At 36.9% G+C, this 23,435-nt stretch overlaps 1 protein-coding gene across 5 annotated transcripts; it reads right to left on the bottom strand.

Moving 5' to 3' along the window:
• Nucleotides 1-1,597: 1,597 nt before the first annotated feature.
• On the bottom strand, nucleotides 1,598-21,973 carry LOC148230006 (leucyl-cystinyl aminopeptidase). Of its 5 annotated transcripts, none has more exons than XM_088197339.1 (19): nucleotides 21,616-21,973; nucleotides 14,183-14,231; nucleotides 12,728-12,838; nucleotides 11,268-11,447; nucleotides 10,840-11,201; nucleotides 10,617-10,732; nucleotides 10,443-10,550; nucleotides 10,307-10,379; nucleotides 10,097-10,242; nucleotides 9,952-10,031; nucleotides 9,774-9,886; nucleotides 9,562-9,707; nucleotides 9,402-9,495; nucleotides 8,388-9,129; nucleotides 8,147-8,327; nucleotides 7,855-8,076; nucleotides 7,665-7,791; nucleotides 2,922-3,067; nucleotides 1,598-2,827 (listed from the first exon to the last, which is right to left on the bottom strand). In XM_088197339.1, exons 1-19 carry the CDS (start codon nucleotides 21,616-21,618, stop codon nucleotides 2,494-2,496), a joined length of 3,333 nt encoding a protein of 1,110 aa, XP_088053465.1. In that variant the 5' UTR covers nucleotides 21,619-21,973; the 3' UTR covers nucleotides 1,598-2,493. The 5 variants fall into 5 exon arrangements, with proteins under 5 accessions (XP_088053465.1, XP_088053467.1, XP_088053463.1 ...); XM_088197341.1 differs by lacking the exon at nucleotides 21,616-21,973 and adding an exon at nucleotides 18,660-18,814 and having other exon boundaries at nucleotides 12,728-12,817; XM_088197337.1 differs by lacking the exon at nucleotides 21,616-21,973 and adding an exon at nucleotides 18,660-18,790 and having other exon boundaries at nucleotides 14,183-14,342.
• Between the last annotated feature and the right edge of the window lie 1,462 nt (nucleotides 21,974-23,435).

The following is a 23,435-nucleotide window of genomic DNA, read 5'->3' as shown; positions in this document are numbered from 1 at the left end:
GTTTTTTTTATATATTTTCTTTATTTTACATCTGAATAAACATTTTTTATAAGATTTCGACGAATTTACAATATTGTTTAATTGATATGGTTTTTTTATTACTTCATTTATCAACATTATAAAATAATTAATGATAAATTAGATATCGTTTCGAATGGCGATTGATGTTTTTCATTATTGTATTGGACGACTCATAATATGGAAATTATATACATATACATTTGTTTATTTATCGTTATAGTATCATAATAATACTTCACACTTTTATAAAAATAGATGTAAAGCTAGAAGTTTATGTTTTAAGCATATTTTCCTATGAAACCTGTATGACAAAAATATACGTACACATTAAATCTGTATTACAGATTTTTATAAAATTTTGCACCATTGATTTCCACACATTTTTGGTAAATAATTTATACATACGTAAACATTTTCTATGAGTGTTAAATAACTAGTGCAAAATATATATAATTTCTGTAGACATGACCGTAAAATTAATTACAGAAAATTAAACATTTATTGCACAATAATAATAACGAAAATTAAATAAACAATAAATAACAAATTATTAATAATTTGAGCAAATTCTAAACGCACAACCTATTTTTGCATTTGGGTACGTTGCTAATAATATAATTACATATAAATAATAGTGAACGTTTCAGAATCACAGATTAACTTACAGATGGAGCGTTCAAATGTAGCCCATACTCGTGCATTAAAAATCTCACTTTTCCACTAAAGTATTGCATAAATTATCACACAGTTTTTAACATTCACTTACGTATATTCTTTCTCTAAGAACAATTATGTGCACGAGAATGAATTATGTTTAATAATACTATTAAATACCGAAGCATTTTATTCAGTGGTAATAAAATTAGGTTATAATAAATTCAAACCTATAATTAAAAAAAAGCTTATTGGTTATCTATGCAAATTAGAACATGTACATATTTTTTTGATGAAGAAGATGAGTACACATAGTGTAAAATCGTGGCTTTCTTACATACATATATTTGATACACTATATAAAATACATAAAAACTACCATGTACCATTTCATTTAACAAAAATGAACACAATTATGCATCGGAACGAATTTCACCACTCAGAGGTATATAAAAGAACATCAATTTTTCACGCTGACTTATTACAAACTAACGCACAATATTCATACAAAATCTTATCACTATTTACATTGGTTGAATTTTCAAGTTCCGAATTGAAATGAAACGAAAGATTTTCTTTGAATAAAGACCTAAATAATTTGTACGTCTCTGCAGTATGTAAAGTTATATATATTATTATATAAGCGTATCATAAAATAAAGGCAGTATTATACGGAATGAAATTCGGGATTGAACGTATAAATATTTACAATGCCTTTATTTTTTGATTCGCAAATATATCACTTGACCGGCGATCGTTTATCTAAAAAGTTTGGTCGGTTCCACTAATTTACATTTATATAATCTAATCTAAAAAAGTTTTACATAGGACGTTAGGTTGACAACCTTTAATTGTAAAAATATATTATAACTAAAATTTCCACATACGATAAATATATATAAGCTATATTTATGATCCGGACTTTTTCTTGTTCACGTACATAAACTAAATATTTAATTTTGATGAGATAGATTCTTGTATTAAACAGAATAGTCCATGAGTAAATTCAATATTAAAATTACAACAATACTGACCAGTTCATCTCATGCTGATGCTGATGCTTATATTCATATTAGGAATTTAACCTATTCAACTAGCGATACATGGTTAGGTGTTTCCAGCATCGGTGATTTGTCACAGTTTGTCAACTTTAATTATAAACAACCAAGAACGTTCACATGAAAAAATATTGCATATCCTGCAATGGAGAATAGCATCAAATTAGAATGCAGTTATTAAGGTATATATATTTTGCTTGAACATATAGGTCAATATGTCCTCCAAAAATAATTGCAACTGTTTTTATCCAATCAATAAGATGATAATCTCTAAGCCGACTATATTTGTAAAGCAGCAAATGAAATCATTTACACGAGTAACTAAATACACATAATTACATTATTTTAATGTTAAAGGTACTCATGGACCATTTCTTATATTAATAATGAACAATGAATTTAAACTGAAATTGGGTACAAAATTGAACTTTCATTACGATATCTATGGACACTTGTTTTTAGAACATTTTGGCACACAAAATGTATGACTCACTCGCAAGAGCTTTGACCATTCAAAAGTTTAAGTTAAAAAATTACAAAGGCTTTCAATACAGTAATTTTAGTTGATGATACTTCTCGATTAATCGTGAAAAGGCATGTCATAAGACACGTAGAAGATATATTTTCTATTTAACCGCTAGACCTTTGCAAACCGTTGCAAATGTTCGTATCCGATTTTGAATCGAACGTTAAAGATCGTGACTATGTAGGCAAATATGCAGTCTTATGGCATTGTTTTGAATATAGATAATAATGATCATTAATCTTCTTTTGTATTTTGTGATAAATATTTGATAAGATCCCTTTCGTTTTTGCCGACCCACGCCACGTTCAATGCTATCGTTTCCAAAGATCTGTTTAGAGCCGGCCCGACATCAATATCGGCATAAAACTCGGATACTTCTTTAAAATCGTCCGGTGATGCCATGTGTTCTGCTACTGCCTCTAACAATTCCGGCGGTGGCGGAGATGCTCTCGCTCTCAAATGTCTCCACGCTAACAATCTTCCTGGTTGTCTGCGTGCCGTTGCAGCTAGTACAGTTCTAACATCAGAAGCCGCTACTAATCTGCTATCTAAAGTAGCTTGCAGATATCTAAAAATAAACATAATTAAATATATATTTCTGAAAAAGCTACTTTGTCGAATCAATAGAGAAAGACGAGGAAGAATCAATACAAAAAACAAACCTATTTAATAACCAATGATCCGGCGTAGAAGCCATTGCAGAAAGCAAAGCAACTCTTTCAGATGGATCTTCGCTCTTCTTGTAAGCTTTCCAGCATTTCATCCATGCTTCCTCTGCTCCGTGTCTCACTCCCGCACTATAGACAGCCTGTAAAAATAGCAAATTAATAAAATACTCGCCTATATCTGCTGAGAAAATTTTGATTCATTAAAAATGAGAAATAAAACACAATAGATTGTTTAGGCATTTAGTACATATGTGATTGAGGCATTGTTACCCACCATCTAGAATCTCTATATTGATAGAATTCCTATGATCCCTAACAATTTACTGTGGTGTTATGGCCAAGACGGTGTAGGAGCGACGCGCACGTGGACGGGAGTTCAGTTGGTCGGAGACCGCGGGAGTGAGAGGTCCCGTTACAAGCTATTTCGGCAGCCGTGTCATGGCGGGCGAGATAAGATTCGTGGACGTTGTGAAGCCGTTTGACGGCGAGGGCGACGTGAACGCGTGGTTCACGAAGCTGGAGATGGCCGCGAAGCTGCGCGGCGTGCTGGACATCGCGCCGATCGTGCCGCTGTTCCTGGAAGGACGCGCGAGCGTCGTCTACGCCCAAGCGGTCGAAGGTGTGCGAACGGATGCCACGCAACTGAAGGCTACCCTGGTCAAGGCGTTCGGATTGGAACCGCTTGACGCATATAGGAAGTTGCAGGGGATGCGGTGGGACGGGGAACCGCCCGAAGTGTTCATGGAGGAGCTTCGGCGCACGGCCGCGAACGCCGGAATCACGGACGGGGCGTTCCTGATGCGGCATTTTCTGTTCGGGTTGCCCGCCGAGGTAGCGAACGCCATCCGAGTTCGCGACCCCGACTGGAAACTGTCGACGGCGGAGCTGATCAACGCGACGAGACCGTTGCTGAGGAGTACGTCTAGGGATCCTCGTCGCGAGGGGCCGCCTTCGGGTTTCCGCGGCGATATCGTTGAGAGCGCCAACGTGGCGGCGGTGGTAGCGTCGCGAAGCAAGCCGGGACGCGACGTTGCCGGCGGGCAGGCGCGGCGAGCGAGCTTACGGTGTTACCGGTGCGGCGGACCGCACATGGCCCGAGTGTGCGGGGACGCAGATAAGGCGCAGTCGACCGCTGAAGTGATCCGGTGTTGGCGTTGCGGAGAGGAAGGCCACGTCTCGAGAGGTTGCAAGAAGCCGGGAAACGGGCTGCGGGGGGCTGGTGCGTCGGCGGCCTCTTCGGTGCGGGAATAGCGGCGTTGCCGATCGTTGACGCAATTGTCGGTCGACGGCGAGTGCGGGCGCTCATAGACACTGGGTGTTCGCGAAGTGTGATGCGCGCGGGACTCTGTCGGGCGACGACGCAGGGCGATGTGTCAATCATTGCGGTGGACGGTTCCCGGGTTAAGTGCGTTGGGACAGTGCGAACGGATACACAGGTGCTCGGAAGAAGTGTTCGTACGTCGTACCTAATAATCAGCGAATTGTTTGCGGGGGCAGACGTGGTGCTGGGGATGGACGTTATCGCGTCGCTAGGAGGAGTGACCATCGACCGGGACGGCGTACAAGCGCTTGAAGGAAGGGATCGGCGATCGGCGGGGCAGTTCTGGGAGGACCGCCCGAGAGGGAGACAAATATCCGCAGCCGCAGTGACGTCTCAGAGGGCGATAATTCAAGACGGCGATTTCGAAGCGGAGTTTGACGGCGACGCGTGGACCATCAAGTGGGAGTGGAAGGACGGGCCGGCGCTGCTGAGAAACAAGGTGCCGAACTATGGAAGCACTGACCGACCGGAGCTGCGGGAGCAGTTCGACGCTGAGGTGAGGAGATGGATCGACGATGGCCTGCTGCAACCGTGGAGAGGGCAAGAAGGCGGAGTTCTGCCGCTTATGGCCGTGGCGCAGCCTAATAAGGGCAAAGTGCGACCGGTTCTGGACTACCGCGAATTGAACGCCACGGTGAAGTGCAACCCTGGGATGGACGCGCCGGCGTGCGACGAGACGCTCCGGAAATGGAGGCGTATGAAAGGGCCGTTGCAGCTGATCGATCTTCAAGCGGCGTATTTGCAGGTGCGCGTTCACAAAGATCTGTGGAAGCACCAGCTCGTACGATTTAGAGGGCGCACCTACTGCCTAACAAGGCTCGGTTTTGGGCTAAGCAGCGCACCAAAAATTATGTCGAAGATCGTAGAATACGTGCTGGCGCAAGACCCAGATGTGCGTCGGGGAACGGACAGCTACATCGACGACATAATTGTCGACGAGAGCGTCGTGAAGGTCTGCAAAGTTGAGGCGCTTCTTAGTGCGTACGGCCTTAAGGCCAAACCTACCGAGAGCCTGGAAGGAGGGCGAGCGCTGGGACTCCGCATCGAGAGAGACAGAAGCGGACGGCTGCAGTTCAGGCGGGGAAACGCAGTGCCAGATGTAGAGGGAGGACCTTCAATGACCAGACGAGAATTGTTCTCTATATGCGGAAGGCTGGTTGGCCACTACCCAGTAGGCAACTGGCTACGAGTGGCGTGTAGCTACGTTAAAAGAGCGTGCGAAGGGGAGGCCTGGGAAGACGCGATCGGCAAGAGGGCATATCGTATGCTTGGCGAGATTGTGGAGCGCGTGCGTAAGGAGGACCCGGTGCGAGGACCGTGGGGCGTAGTGAACACGGCCTACGCCAAAATTTGGTGTGACGCAAGCTCCATTGCGTTTGGCGTCGCGCTTGAAGTAGGTGGAGAAATCGTCGAAGACGCAGCATGGTTGAGGAAGCCGACTGACGCGAGCCACATTAACGTTGCGGAGTTAGACGCGGTCGTGAGAGGCGTAAATCTCGCCATAAAATGGGAAGTCCAGCGACTGGACATCATGACAGATTCCGCAACCGTTGTGAGTTGGCTGCGGTCGGCCTGCGGAGCGGGATCGAGAGCGAAAGCATCCGGCGCAGCGGAGATGCTGGTGAAGAGACGTTTAGGCGTGCTGCGAGAGCTCTTCGACGAGTACGAATTAAAAGTGACCGTCTACCACGTCGCATCAGAGAAAAACAAAGCGGATGCACTGACGCGCGTGAAGAAGAGCTGGATAGAGAGAGCGAGCGAGACAGTCTGTGCTGCCTCTGTTAAGGATCTGCACGAGCTGCACCACTTCGGCGTAGATCGCAGCCTTCAACTTGCCCGGATGGTGGACCGCACTATAACGCGCCGAGAAGTGGAGAAGTGTGTGCGTGAATGCGCTAGATGCCGCATGATCGATCCTCATCCGGTCACACACGAACCTGGAGCGCTCAACGTGAACGAAAATTGGACGAGGCTGGCAGTCGACGTGACGCACTACGAGGGTCGTCGCTTCTTGACGATCGTGGACTGCGGTCCGTCCAGATTCGGCATTTGGAGAGAACTTCGATCGGAGTGCGCGACGGAGATAGTGCAGCACCTTGAAGAAATATTCTTGGAGAGGGGCCCCCCACGGGAGCTGCTGATGGACAACGGTACGTCGTTCAGATCAGAGAAGATGGCGGTCATGTGCGAGAAGTGGAATGCACGGCGTCTTTTCAGAGCGGCGTACCGACCGCAGGGAAACGGCATCGTAGAGAGGCACCATAGGACGATAAAGAGGACGGCAGCTAGGAGCAAGATATCTCCACTCCAGGCCGTCTTCTGGTACAATATAGCAGCTAGAGATGCGGCGGAGGAGGACTCTACCCCAGCGAGGCTGCTACACAAGTACGAATGGAGACACCCCTTAGCACCAAGGCCCGAGCCATCCCCAGTGCAATCACCTTTCACGGTGGGCGAGAGAGTCCTGATTAAGCCTACGCGCCCGTCGTGCACGGAAGAGTGGACTTCAGGGTACGTGACGGACATCGCATCGCGGAACAATGTAGTTGTCGATGGCGTACCGCGGCACGTATTAGACCTGAGACGGGCTCCACCGGAAGACACTAACACGACCCGAGGATCCTGGCTGCAGTGGAGCGCGCCGTTCCAACCCGAATCCGAGCAACCGGCAATGGAAGATCCAGCAGCGGAGTCCACGGCGCAGTCCGAGAAGACAGAGACCACCGCTCGACCAGCGAGGAGTCGAAGACGCCCACACCGCTTGGAAGACTTCGTGATGTAGACATCAGGAGGGCGTGTGGTGTTATGGCCAAGACGGTGTAGGAGCGACGCGCACGTGGACGGGAGTTCAGTTGGTCGGAGACCGCGGGAGTGAGAGGTCCCGTTACATTTACTTATTTGTTTAAAATAACGATAGGTATATAAATATATGTATGTATATTACCGCACATGGAAAAGTTGAAATCATATAATTTTATTAACACCTGCCAGATAAATTATATTGTCATTGGTAAAAATATATATCTACCAGTGAACATGTATTATTCCGATATGATTAAACTGAAATGCCATATTTAAATAAATATTTATGGGATTGATTCGAGACTTTTTTTTAGATTTTCTTTAAGGGATAACCCGAGAATTTCTGGTTTAGAATCAGGGACATCAGGATTTTTTAATACTTATATTTCATTAATATTCATAGTATCTAATTAAATGACATCCATTTCTAAGGGGGACCAAATGCCCATCTGCCTCTCCCCCTTAAACGATGTCCCTGCATCCAAGATTATATGTGCTGACATGAGAATATTTCAACAAAAAACTTTGAAGATGCAATATTTGGGTTTGAAAACTAGTATGTATGGGAACGTTTATGTACATGTAATATAATAATACATTAAAAATAGTCATACCTGTCTTAACTCGACTGCTACTGTTACATTATTATCGACCCAATCGTCAAACATCTTCTTAGCTGCTGCAACAGCATCCGGTAGCTCAAATTCAACTGCAGCCTCAACCAGTTCACCATCAACAGCGCTGATGTTATATACAATCATTATTTTATTGTTGAAAATGTGGCTGATATATTTATTAACATACCCAGATTTTCCGGATAAAACTCTTCTAGCGGCGGGAGCTACTAGTCTATAAGCTAAATGTTTCTTCAACGGTCCACCAGCAGCAGCTCCTGCTAATAGAGCAGTCCATCTTTGCAGATGCATTAAAGCGGCTTTCCACGGTGCTTTGGCAAGCTCGGCCTCAGGTTTAGTCCCCATATATTCGCAGAGGCTCAGAGCTACAGAAGCATTCAATAGACCTGCCCTATAATATAAAATATTAGTATAATATAATATCATCACATACCAAGACATTAGTAAACAAACAGATATACCTGCTCAGTGTAAAAGCATCGTCTAAAATAGACGCTCTGTCTCCAGCTGAAGATAATGCACCGTTACCCAAAGCCTTCTTCAAAGCTTTCCATTCAGCTTCTGGATAATTTGCCCTATAAAGCCCTCGCCCACCAACGTTTAACTTTACCCATGAAACGCCAGCTGGTACTTTGAATTTAACTGAAATAAAACTATCACTGAAGCACACGAACATCTTTCTTAATATAATATGAATCATACCTTCAGTCATGTTCATCCATATTAAATGCGTGCCATTGATTGATCCATTGTATTCGTGCTTCTTTTTTCCTTTGTGTTCATCGCTCTTCTGCGTAGAATTTTGCGCTTTCGCATCAAGAGGACTCTGCTTCATATTCTTACCACCACTTTTAGGAGATGTCGTAGTTGTTACATTTTCTGAGCCGCTAGCTTCCGTCATGTTATCGTTCGTTACATTTTCAACAGGACCTAATATATATGTCAAAGGAACGTACCATCTGTATCTGTATTTAGATTTATCTTTCTTATGCGGAGTAGGTTCTTTGTGAGGAGTGGGTGTAGTAGATGTTACTTTTTCACTTTCTGAAACGTTGTGAATATCGCCGAGTATTCCACGAAGCTCCGTATTGTTCATTCCGATTTCAATATCAGAGGACGGGTCTATCAATCCTTCCAATGAAAGTTCCAGTAATGATATCGAAGTTGTTATGTTGGTCTGTGGTACTTCGGCTGATAGCAGAAATCTTTCTTGTTTCACCGTTACAGTGTCTCCATTTCTCGATAGTGTTAAAAGCGGATAGCCTGCTTGTTCCGTCCAACTCTCCATCACAACTTGGAGATCAGCTCTGGCTTTTCTGCCGAGCAGCCGCCACAGATCGCGAGGATCTGCAGCCGATCGAGCATACAATGAGAGAAAATCTCTTAATGCGATCCTCGCGCCGCTACCGGCGGCTGACCAAGCCATTCCTACCAAAGCTGCTCCCTAAAATATAATATTTATTACATTTACAATAATAGCAAATAGCAATAAATTATTTTCTGAGAATTGGTCACTTTAATAACATTTAAATATAAATTACTAGTGATACATTTAAAGATTTAACGCAAACAAGCTTGTGATTAGTTGTGGAAACGTGCCTAGGCCTTGAGCAGGGTCATAAAAAACAACTACGTAAAATTTAATTTTGCTTAATTTATGCAAATATAGAGAAAAATCATGATGATGATATTATACATTTTCTAGTATTAACTTACTTTATGGTAAGAGAGTTCATCTTGAACTGCTTCAATATCTTCCGGATCCTGAACACTGATTGACACAGGATGCGCATTAGGCAATGCATCTAATCTGTTCAACATATTATTATTAATATAAATATATAAATTAATAATTATTTGCTTAATTAAAACTTACCTCAAAGCTGGTACAGTATGTTCCAAAAGCAACGTATCATCTTCAGGCGATTCACTTTCCGAAGGGCCGTGTTGTAGCAAAGCTACAAGTCCTTCAGTCAACCACCGCGATCCCCACCATTTTGGTGTAACCAATCCGCCCAGCCACTGAATTGATTTATTGATGAGTAATATTGACTTGATATATTGAGATAGTAAGTATTTTTAACTCACTTGATGTGCTAATAGTTTCTCTAGATGTTTCTTGTCCGGTAGTAGAGATGAACCGATTCCGAGAAGACCCCAACCTTCAGCCGTATCTTCAAAACCTTCCATGATTACCATATCTAAAATAATGAATAGAAAATAATCCACACATTGGTCACAATCATTATATAGTATATTATTTTACCTAATTTTGGCAACGGGAAAGTCACATTGAGAAAGTTCTCATATCGGTCTATTATATTCACCGCGTTTTCCAATATTGAACTGAAATTATTAAATATTGAATAGAGCGTTATATTGTTTGTATTTAATATTATAATGCTACTGACTGAGCAGCATCAGCGTGTCGTTTATCAGCATAAACGCTGACACTAGTTCCTCTCGGTGCCAAAGCTGCAGATCTTGCAAACTCACAAACAACAAGACCTACTAAGTATGTGCTCATCTCTGGCGATTCTTGGAAATCATCTTGTAACTAATAAAAATATATATAAACAATCAGACTAACTTATTTATTATAATATTAGATGCAAACATACCAATCTATGTCCCAAATAAAAGCCAGCTTCTTCAGTTGCGGCTATCGGCATGTTAGTCAGAGAAACATGAAATCTAAAAATTTAAAACCAATTATTATATACTGATTCTGAAATGTATGGTTTTGATATAAAATACCTGTCTCTCACGATTGTAATCTTAAATTTTGCTTTCAACTGTGGCTCATCGAAGCATGGAAAAGCAGATCTGGCATGAGTTAATCCAAAATTTGTAGCAGCTAATTGTCTATAAGCGTTAAAATATTATTTACAACACTAGCTTTAATTCTATTTCATGATGTGCTTGACATACTTTTTCTCTCCGTCGGCATTAAAGTAATCTGCAATGAAGAATCCTTTCGGCTTCTTTGACAGTTTAGTGTTGTAACGCAAACTTAACGTATAGTTTGCTCTTTTTCTAAATTTGTCCTATTTGAATTATAAAGGTTGCTTTTTAATACTATATTTTATCTAAGGATATCTCATTGAAGCAGCCTGACAAATTATTCACAAATAAACATAAAAATAAAACTCACTTTTATCTCAAAGTAGATTTGATCCGCAGGTTTGTATTCTAAGAATCTCATTATCTTCAGCGAGTTTCCCTTAGGTCCAGTGATCATTTTATCGGTGATGTTCAAATCTCGAGCGTTCAACACTACGAAATTTGTCTCCTTTTCTATATGAAACTCGATTATAACTTCGCCTTTAACTTCTTGCGTGGTCAAATTTGGATGCAGCCAGAGGGTGTATCGAATCGGTTCGGCTGACATTGGAAGTCTAGCTCCACCCCAAGGATATGAAGTGCCACCGACGGCCAGACGAGGTGTGGGAGACGGAGTTGGAAGACCGACTCCTCTTTTGGCACCCGGTGGAGGCTCTCCGGCACATCCACATTCTGTAAAATATGTTTGAAATGTATTTAAGAAAGAAAAGAGAAAATATATTAATGTATTATACATACCAGCTTGAGGTCCAGCATAAGCCAGGACTAAAGCAACAGTTAGCAATACTACTAATACTGTCAGGGATAATATAAGCGCTCTTTTTTGCGAGCAGACAGCTACTGCTCTTCCGGTTCCACTGCTTGAGCCGCCATAAGCAGCACGCTCTCTTGCCAATCTTGAAGACTGTGAATCAGGACCTGTAATTAAAAAAAATCATTCTTAAAACTTGATGTGAGCTATCCAGTTATTTAATATAGAGTTAATAGCCTTATTATGCAGCTAAAGAATATTTATCCATCAAAACTATGCAATGGAAGGCGGTTGGATATGATCGAGGTAACAATCCTGACTTTAATACATGATAATAAAAGACTGTAAATATGAATGTTTTACTCATATTCAGTTGTATGCAGCAATATCTCAAGCAGTATGTGTCAGCAGATATAAATGATTTAGCAAATGTCATTGTTAATGATGAAATGTTTTAGGATACGATATAACTACGAACAAAACGTAAACTAAGTCATAAACAAACAAGTATTATATAATTAAGCTTTTCCTATAGCTCATGATACTTATTTAGAGTTTTCTTGTATAACAAATTAACAAACATTTTAATTATTCTTTAAATAAGCTTAAGATAAATCATTGGAGGAGAGATAAGCAACTTTTTAACACTTTAATAACAATAAGAACCTCTCCTAATGAACTTAATAAAATACATATATATGTACTGTAATCATGTTATTATTAAATCTTATGTCATCGATAAGATTCTATAATGAAATAAGATTAAAATTAGGAATCTAAAAAGGCAAAAAGATGATTTGAACTTTGCTACTGTTCTTATACATATAATTATATACAATAAAAGAGAAAATAAGCTGCATTTGTGCCTTAAATATCAGTTTTGTGTTGGTAATATTTAGATCAATTGAATTCTTTGATTGTTTTTATAATGAAATTATTATTGGTAATAAATATTATATATAACATAGATACAGATAGCTGATCTTACGAAATACACAAAATACAATGCCAATTGAAAAGATAGTACATTATTATTAGCTATAATACATTAAATTATTCATATTTTTATTTTTATAAAATTTGTGAAACCTATCTAAACTTTAAATACTATCTGTAGGTTAAGAATCGGTCTGATTTATACCAAAATATTATTAGAAAGTTGATTTTTATAATCTTTACTTATAATACACACATATAATTTTGTGACATACATGAGTCATCATATAACTATTGAAACGTAACCAGTATATGATATGTGATAGGTTTTCACCAATATTTGATGGTGTCATTATTAGATGAATCATTACTTCTCTATAATGCGCATATCAATTTTTATTTAATTATAATTAAATATATATGATTATTATTATTCGTGTGTTTTCGACTACCTATTTTTACTGTCCTTATTACAGATAATGTATAATAAATGTATTATATATATAAATACCTGTCAGAAACGCGACATCGTCCACATCCTGCTCGGACATATTTCCAGTATGAGATCTCCGCCAGGAGTTACCGTCTTTGACTCCGCCACCTGAAGATGCCATATCTTTTACTGTAAAATATAATTTATTTGCACGTTTTCGTCGGTATAAGTTTACCCATTATTGGTATCGGTTGGTAAGTCCTATAGTTTGTTTCATAATAATCCAGGGTTGATATACTCCTAAGGATGTATCAGCACTTAATAATCACACACACATGGTTAAAATGGACGAGTTGACTATCAATCACAACGCAAATCGGTTCGACGCGAGGCGCGCGAGCCTTGGACCACTTCTTAAGGGTTTTTCACAAATTTTATGAATGAACACTAACGTCTGACTAATCAAATGTTATTGGGGTGCTAAATAATAGTTATGGGGTCTGATCGGAAGCGAATTTTGTGCTTTTTGGCGAATGTGATGCGGAATGCGAGATAGGCAGGTTGGCCATGTTTGGAGTTGCGCACGCAAACCACCCCCATTTACCACCCCAACGGGCGGCGTGGGTTTGAGGGTGGACATGTAGAAGGTAACTGATATGACGGAAATTTGTTCGCTGTCGAGATGAATATAAGATAAAAATGGATTTGGAGAAAAAACACTACCGTTCTCCATCATCTTTATGTGAGATCGTAAAAATACAAACTGATCCATTACATAAGGTCGCATTTAAAAAATCAATAATAAAAAAGTACTTACTTTTACGAGATTTTATAAAGATAAACATTTTAAAATATTCTGTTAATATAATTTGCTATAAAAAATTGAATAAAATGATTAGTGTTTCAGCGCTGATACTCTTTAAACTGTAAAATCATGATTTATTTTATCGTTGTAAAAAAATCTTGATTCCTTGAGGAATAAAGGAAAAGGTATTACCTAAAGATATTGTTCGCAGTTACCTCCACGAAGACGTGCACTAACGACCAATTCAGATGGACTTGGATATTGTGTGCAACTCGAATAAGATGTTGTTATAAATAAGAAAATAGTTTGATAATCACTGATTTAAATTATAGTTAATGCTATATTTATATCATAAGATTAGTTCTACTAGATTCGTAGAACATATATCGTCAGACGTAAGATGAAAGCCCATTCTTTAGTAGGGTTTTCTCCCCTTTTCACGAATGGTGTTTTCTGAATCATAAGTTATTGAAGCACAAACATGGGGTACGATTTTTAGATTAGAAATCTGAAATTCAAATAAACGAGTAAAGGGGAAAATCACATTTGAACACATAGTGTTGTAATCTGTTTTGATTCCCTACTTTTATCATTCCTATGAAATTCTTTAGTTTCTCAATGTATTAGTCTTTTTAAGCGAACTTTTTATTGAATATATGTATGTATAGTACAATATTTTTACCTAAGCTGTGATATATTATGTTAGATTATAATAATAAATAAATTACCTTTTGCGCTTCCGTTGTGGTTGTTCTTGAACTTCCCCAAGGGCTCCATCTGAATGATTTCCAAAAGTTCAACCGGTGAGCCTTTGGCGCCAATTTGAGGCATCTTCAAAGTCGAACTCACTCGATACACACTTTGTTTATAAATAATTGCATTTTAAGCCTAGAAGTATATAAAAGAAACGAAAATTCTGATGTGTTGCTTTTTATGTTAGGAGTAATATTATTTTGCCTTTTAACAAAGCACTTTGATTAAAATTCTTAAACAAATCGACTATTGTTTTTGAAGAAGAAAAAGGTTTTTTAATATTTGCACGTGCTACGATTTCTTTATTATATCTACTACCAAAATTTTCAGTTTGAAGCATATACATATATTATTATAATAAAGCAAGGTTAAAAACGATCAAGACAATATTTAAAAAAATAAATAATGTTCTATCAATGTATAATTCATAGAAAACACTTGCTTATATTTTGTTTTAAAAATAAGCAAGAAAAATAGATAAAAAAAATTGTAGTTGAACTATGAATTTTTCATATAATTGGTGATTACATTAACACTAATTTTATAAATTTGTTTTTATATTTATAGTAGTAAAAAACTACTTAACAATTAATATAATGTCTATTTGATTACTCTATCGTAATTAGCAATATAAATAATTATTTTAATCTAACATAATTATGTTATTCAATAATAATTATGTTTTATTAAAGTTATTTAGCGATAGTGTTAAATACGATAAAATAATCAAACGCACATTACAGTAAGTTTGATTTTCAGAATATTTATTTGTGATTGTATTTATATAAATATAAAACACGAAAAATGGGATAATTTTATTATGAAACTATTCTGTATAAAAATATATTTGAGAGGATATTTAGTAATATTGATCTATAGAAGAAAATTTAATACACTAATCGGCAACGTATTTTATGACAGCGTTTCACAAACAATGCTCCGCGGAACACTGGTGTTCCGTGAAAAATTTATAACAAAAATATTCTACATATTAAAAAAATAATTGTTTTTTGCCCTACATATGTGCTGGACAAATAAATTCTAAAGTATACAAGGAAATTTTTAGTATTCAAGGACATTAAAATCAAACTTTTTCAGTATTTTCCAAAAACTTGTGATGACATATTCTGGGATCGAAATGAATTTAACGTGAAATTACAGAGCAGTGATTATGAAAATCTAATTGATTAAATTTGTGACACTGATTTAAAACAAAAACACAAGGAATTACAGGAACATTGCTTCTCGAAACCATATAAGAGCTGTTTTTCAAAAAAGATACAAAGAGTGATTTGCCGATAGAAATTGCGTCTACTTCAGCGAATACCCTAAATACCTTGGTACACTAATTGAAAGAAAACTTTATAAAATACATCACTTATTATTAAAAATTGTTATTTTCACACTAGCAACACTATAAAATATTTCGCATAATCACATTAATCGAATGACTGTCGAAGACAAAAAAAAAAACAAAAAAATTAAATTAAATTAAAATGCCATGTTGCTCTAGAAGCAGAAATATGCGTTTCTGTAATTTCCCCACTTAAATTGTGATCATTTACTTTTTTGGTACTGGTCGATTTTATACCGGCCACCGCCGCGATTGCACGCGTATAAGAGCAAACATATAAAGAAGTAATTTGGCGCATGCGTAAAAGTCGTCTTAATACTCAACCGACCGACGGGACATTTATTCATTGCCTAATGTGTGAAAACGGCTGTTTCGCGAGAACTTTGCGCAACAAAGAGTTATAACAAAAAAATATGATAACTTTTGAATTAAAAGGAATTAAAAAAACAAAAAAGTATCAAATACTGTGACTTATATTAGTACATATTCTAAAATGATTTAATCGGTGGTTTTTATTATGTGGGTCGCATAAGATCAAAATTAAAATAATAAAATTTGTTCTATTCTACTTTGTTTTATTTCTAGTTTAAACAAATATTATATTTACAAAGAAACTAAATATAAATAAAATCAAAAATAAAAAAAGTTGCGTTTTGAGGATTATTTGACGAAGTGCATTGATTTTGTTTGGTACTTGTTTATTATCACGACGCCACGTTCAAAAACAGTTGTGAATCGTCCATTTTCTAATCAAAGTAACATCAGTGGTTTTTAATATGTGGGTCACATAAGATCAAAATTAAAATCATAAAATTGGTTTTATTACTAGTAAAAAAAACAGTTTGCAACGCAATATAAATAAAATAAAAAAAGCGATTACGATAACAGTAAAATGCTTAATTTCTTTAGGTTAGGTTTGGGTTTGAACCGCAAGCAAACGTTTCACAACTGTCAAATTCAAGCGTGGTGTCGTGATAATAAACAAGTATCGAAAATTTGATTTAAATAAAATAATTAATAAGTTTATTTTTTGTTACTTTCCTGCTATTAGGAATCAAATTCATTCTAAAAAATTATATTTATTTGTTTATACATTATATTTATTTATATACAATTATAAATTACATTTTTAAGTAGATTCGTTAAAGAGAGTTATTCCTGGGGTGTTCACTGTTTTGACCAAAGCTCACTCGCTACCGCTCGTTCACATCTAACTGGCTTAAATTTTGAAACAAACACGTATTTATGTGGCTAAACAACCGTTTTGCTACATCAATACGACGTTTAGGACCCACCGTGTAACGCATCATTTTTCGTGGAAGCAAAATCAATGCATTTTATCAATTTATCCTTAAAACCAGTATTTCAAAATATTCAGTTTCTTTGAAAATATTTTTATAAATCAAAGTAAATTAAACAAATGTTATTATTTTAATTTTAACTTTATGCAACCAACGTGTAAAATACCACTGATAAAATAATCCTAACATATGTACTAATACAAGGCAAAACATTTGATAATATTTAATTTTTCAAATCCTTTTGACTCAAAAGCTCATATTTCACGCAGCGTAAAAAGACACGTCACTCGAAGGTTAACTTTCGCGCATGCGTCCAATTGTTACAGTGTATGTGCAAGCACAGCGGTGGCCGGTATAAAGTCGACCAGTACCACTTATTCTTTACTTTTTCATTATATTGTGTTAAAATAACACAATTTTAGCCATATATCATTATAAACCAGCAACATTTAAAGTATGTTTGTAAATTTAAACGCCTTACATAATAGGGAGAACCGATTATTTTAACCAAGTGTAAAAACTAAAAAAGCGCGAGACTTACTACCTAATATTACTGAAGTTTAAAGTATCGCTACAATATTGATTTAAAAAGTATCATTTTTATAATAACATTTTATAGTTTTTTATTATTGCTAGTTTTATGACACAGAAATTTTGGTGTATCATCATTTTTTTCACAAGAATAAATGTTCTGTAACTAAAAACTGGACCATTTCACGCTGTTACATTTTTTATTTTGATTTATTTAATAATTCTTTGTTTAGTTATAGGTGTAAAAAAAAAAAAATTTTAGGTTAAAAAATATTTTTATTAAATCTTCCGTTGTAACCTGACAGGCGTAAGCACAATGCGTTACAACGGGGTATATCTATACCAATCAGATTTATGAATACATACAAGTAAGTATTAACCACCGGACTACTGAAAGTCTGGGAATCGATGACATCTATATTAATAATAATAAATTATTAGGTGTAATATAATTTATAAACAATAGATGTCACTGCAGTTGGAGCCGGTTTTTCAATAATAGCCCATTTTTTTAAATAGGAAATCGAGTGCTGCTGTCAGGGCTCGAACCCGCAACCTCAGAGTTATTATTCTGAGAAGTTACGGACCACGCTATTCCGTCCTTTAAATTGTATGTTGTTATCATGTATATTGCTGTTGACTTATAAGCTACATAAATAAAATGCAATATAATATTTATTATCGTGAACGGTTAAGTAACTATTTTCGCAATTTTCATAACGTAGCTGGGACAATCTGTTTCGTGAGATAAATAAGGGTTGCTGGGATATCAAAGAAGAGCAACATTCAGTTAGAAACTTCAGCACCGGACAAAAGCTAGTGTAATATAAAGCAATTATACCGCAGAGAAAATTGGTTTCAAAAACTTTACATTTGATGCCACAAAAAATAGATTTCTCAATACTAGTCAAATAAAATTCAACACAGTGAGGATAAATAACGTAAAATACCTTATATTTCCAAAATATTATATTTTGAGTTAGTTAGTTAGTATAGCAAACACTCGCAAATTAACCTGTCCCGGAAAAGTTTTTGAAAGAGTCGACAATCTTATGATTAAGGCGAAGCCTGGTTTAAGCAACACAAATTCAATACGATTTGCTCGTTAAATTATAATTTCCACTGGATTTACACAAACACACCCCTTTATGAGAGTAGAACTGAGCGAATGACGCCTTATTCACTATTCACACACACACACACACACGAACCGGCGTATCGGCGATCAATCGTTAATCACCTGTTACGTTTTACATACTACACTACCTCCGTATTGTAATTCATCGCTACGAGCTAGCCAATTTGGATTTCAATCAAAGCCCTCCGCCCGTAATCCGACACTGCATGATTTACTGCGTTTTATTATGCGAGTGCACACACGGGAGGCACGCTGCGATGTGTTCAAAACGAGACGTGGCAATGTTTTGGCCGGCGTTGTAGAGACTGTTGCTCGCTTGGGGGTATCCCCAAACCCAGTCTGCCCTGTGGCAGGGGTGTGTGTAGATGAACAGGGCTGAAATTTCATCTCGAATAAAGCAATCGATTAGTTGGGTAAATGTCGAGGGTTGTTCTTACTCTATGAACGTTGGGCTTATTACTTTTGAATAGACGTTTTGAAAACTGTATTGTTTAGTGTGATACGAAATAATGACATATGTAGGCAATCAAAAAGTATTAATTTATTTATCAATATTGACAAACCTTTATAATCGTCCCCATTAGATATTAATACACTTATGCCAGCATTTCTTCCAATGCGCAAATGGAATGAACTCAAATCGTTGTCCATTCAATGTTTTATTTGTCTGCGGGAAATTTTCTGCGAGAACTCAGTGAATCGTATCCCAACGCTTCTAAAAGAAAGGCACTGGGATATAAGAAAAGATATTAACCAAATATCCTCTTATAAAGCTATCGAAGAAACATTTTCTGAACCTTTTCGACTAAAAGAAAGTATTTAGTTATTCGGGGATTCCCAAGTAAGTAAGGCCCAATGACGCCACCTGGCCATAATGCGCACCAAACATTCACTTTTTGGACATGTAATAGCCTCTTGTGAATCACATGAGGATTTCCCTCATTTCATATGCGCCAATTTTGACTATTAACATTCACAGAGAGGTAGAAATGTGCCTCTTCAGAGAAGAAGATTTTATTTGAAATATCAACATCAACTTCCTGCTGCTCTAACACCCAATCTGCGTAAATTCTTCGCTGTCCATGGTTTCAGGACTTCAGTTCTTGTGCTATATAAATTATATACGAGTGTAGGTGCAAGTTCAAATGCGCCAAAGGGAGGCATAAGAATAGCCTAGAAGCTACGAATGTCGACGAATCGACAGTTCCGGTTCTTTGGCCACACTTTCACTTACAGCAGCAATATTCTCAGCTGAACGGGTGCCACGATGATAGATAGACCTTATCCTATCACTAACGCTTCCAGTCTCTTCAATTTTTTTTCACTACGTTGCGAATTGTTCGCTCAGTAGGACGATGAAATTGACCATAATCTTCCTGTAAATTTCGATACACAGTTCTTACAGACTTGTTATTTCTGTAGAAAAACTGAACAATTTATCGCGTTGAGCGGTAGTTAAGCTATCCATTTCGTAAATATATGGTTGCAAACTAACATTTGACCCTTTGAACACGCATGATTATTGACAGTTGTCTGATTTATAGTGCTGACAATATAGGAAGCTTTAATTGGATCAACCTGTACAAGCGGACGTGCCGATTGAATATTTTGGGCGGAATATGGCCACCTGTAAATAAACCTTAACAAAGGACTCTTTGTTGTCTATATAAATACTATCTGAACAAGTATCGACATAGACGGAGAAATGTGCTTAGTATGTAACAAAATAACATGTTCCTAGTGGGAGCGTTGCCAAATATCCAGCTGAATTATGGCTGTTTCGCAAAGAGTATTTATATAAGTATATTAACATACAATAACAGTCTGCTTCCGCCCCGAAGCATTAAGCAGAGTAGGAAAGAACCAAATACCTCGCCTAAAATTCAATAAAGCTTATAAACGCGAACATAGCACTTTAAAACACTTCTATCTGGAGAATCTACCAGATACATCATTCTGAATAAACTTATTTTACTGCTTTGTTTTTAACTTTTTAATAAAAAATCGAAATTTTATTTTAAAAAGTATAAAATAAAATACTTTCAGGTCCCTTATCCACGTCATCCAATAATTTTGCCACCATTTTAACACACAAACAAAGAGCGGATTACATTAACTGCGCAATTCTCCCATGAGATATAAACCGAATTTAGATTGAGGTTCATAGGTTTAACGATGTTCAAAAGGGATGCAAATCCACTTTTTACTCCGTTCTCTCGCCATCTTGTTCTGTACATTGTATTGTATCTTGTGACACGTTACCGTGACTTGCTGCTCATTTATTTTTATAGAAAATAATATAAATTAACAAATTGCATTCAGCGCTATGACGAAGCCCTCGATTAAAACCCACCCCTTGGTGAAAACGATCGATCGCGTGTATTCTAGGGGGTTGGTGGCGGCGTGGGATGAATGTCAGAAAAGGTCAAGCCGTGGTTCGTGCACTTTTTGTTTTCTTTTATCTGTCGCGTGATCGCAAACTATTAAAACCGTTGAAAGTCTGGTGATTATTTGTGTGCGATTTAATTAAAACTACTGGGTAGTATAAATTTGCGCATGAACTTTGAAGCTTATTGATTTAAGTCGCTAACAAGCTTTGAAACCACATGAAAAAATCATATCGATTTAATACATCATCCTACAAAAACAGAAGCGTTATGTAAGATTAAAAATATGTCTATTTTAAAGTTATTCTGATCTTTTATAAATAAAATGTGGTCGCACAGCGAATTTTTTATGTGATAATATTAGATAAGTTTAAAGAAGTCTCAAAACTTGGCTAAAAGTCTAGATAGTTGCTTAAAGTCAATCATTATTGTTGAAGACGAATTAGGGCTAAAAAAAATAAACTTTTTGTATTATTATATATTATTGACAGCTGTCTCACTTACAGCGCTTGTTTCAAATACCAACAACCATACAAATACAGTATATTATATTTAAAGCAAAAGTTGAAACTATGTAAAAGTAAGCCAAATCTCTCCTGAATCTCTCTCGAAAAATGAGAAGCTTAAAAATAATAAGTTTATATCTAATATAGTAAATAGCATTATTTTAAAACGATATAAACCTGTTTTGTTTTACCATTTTTACGTCCTCTTGAAATGCTGCGAATGCTAAAGGTGAAACGGACCATTTCTACCTGTAGTAGTATTTATGAAACACTCGGAATGGTCCGTCCTTAACGCTTTTCTTAAAACAGTGTATCGCAAAACACGTGAATCATGTTTGTTATATTCTTCTCGTTTTTGATCTACGATGTCTATCCTTCTTTACAGTGGGCACTCCGAATAGTTATTTATGTCATGTTGTTTGGGGCAACCCAAACAACATAACAAGAGCGTCGGTATTATGCTAATGAAAAATAAAAGATTTTGTTTAGTCAAATAATTCTTGAAAATAAATACTATCTAGTTTTCCATTACCTTCTATGTCCATTCCCATTTAGATCTGGCCACTTGGAGCGAAACCCCAAAGTAACCCTTTCCCATTGTGCATTTGACAATCATAGGCACCGTTTTAGGGATGTGGGGTGTAGCACCCAATATCCTAACTGCGTCAGTGTACGTGGCCATAAACGCGCGTCTGTGTGGGTGGGGCGGTCGCCATGGAAACGCCGGAGAGGGAGAGAGACCGTTTTGTCCGTCTGCAACTTTTCCCCGCCCGTTTTCCGGAACCTAAATTATTAATTTAACACCCTCTGTTGCCGCCTCGACGAAGCACCAGCGCGCGATTCAACAAGCCGCAATTGTACGACACAACAACGAAATGAATTGCATTTTTAAATGACTCTTTTTTAATTCATCTCGTTCGTAAAAGGGAGAGATTTTTTCATTTATTTTCAGTATTATATTTTGAAACATAATATTATCATTCGACATATGTATGTGAAATGTATGCATGACCTACCTCCAATTTCAAGACTATTATATCAAATTAATAATTATAAATAATATCCATGCCGTTCAAAATTCTTAATATTTATACGTATGGAGAGGCTTATCTTTAAGTCAAATCTAAAATCTATATATTGCTCATTTATATTTATAAATACAATAATATTTTTTTTAATTCACGCGATCGTCCTATATTTTTATTCTAACCGTATGTTATTTTTATTCTACCATTTGATATTTATTCTGACTCTAAATAATATAATTATGATCAGACTGTTAATAAAATTCTGACCGAGATTTGATTTTTATACTGACCCAAAGCTGATTTAATTTCTGACCATTTAATTTGTTGCCTAATATTATTACGTACACTTTTAAAATTTTTCCTTTAAAAGCTACTAGTTTTTGCTCAAGAAAATTAGTCGCGAAGTAAAAAATTCCTTTAATAAACAATAATTTGTATTTTTTATTTTTATTATAATCCGGTGACCCCACAGAAAACTCTTTTCGAAAGACCCACAGGTTTGGAACCAGTGATGTAAGGGGTGTAAATAATACTTTAATGTAATAATATATGTTATTTATATATATTTAAAAGTGCAAAAATATTCAGGCATGTACGAAATCGACTAAAACACGTGAAATAAAACAAAAAACATTAAGTATGTTTAATGTTTCTTTCTCAAATATTACTTTCGTGGCTGTTTTTTATTCACATTCTATATCTGCTTTGAAACCGGAGTTGTAAATCCGAATGCAAACATGCAGATTTTTATCAGCCAGTACGGAAGAAAAAATATTTTTTCTAAAACTCTTTGCAGAAAATCTGGTTGTAATGCCTTTTAAGCCATATAAACTAGCCATTTCTGTCACTGTCACTGTAAATGCCTCGAAAAAATATTATCAATTGTGCAATGTCTGTTATATCAGTACTTTCATCCATTGCCATTTCTTCCAAATTTATTGTTTAAATAATTTGCAACTGGGCCGCATATTATCAAATATGCC

The sequence above is a fragment of the Plectrocnemia conspersa genome, unplaced genomic scaffold, assembly GCF_051122295.1.
Source record: "Plectrocnemia conspersa isolate PC_06_02 unplaced genomic scaffold, ASM5112229v1 ptg000011l, whole genome shotgun sequence".
NCBI classification, from domain to species: Eukaryota; Metazoa; Arthropoda; class Insecta; order Trichoptera; family Polycentropodidae; genus Plectrocnemia; species Plectrocnemia conspersa.
The sequence above is the reverse complement of the archived record's forward strand: the minus strand, read 5'-3'. Positions and strand labels throughout refer to the sequence as shown.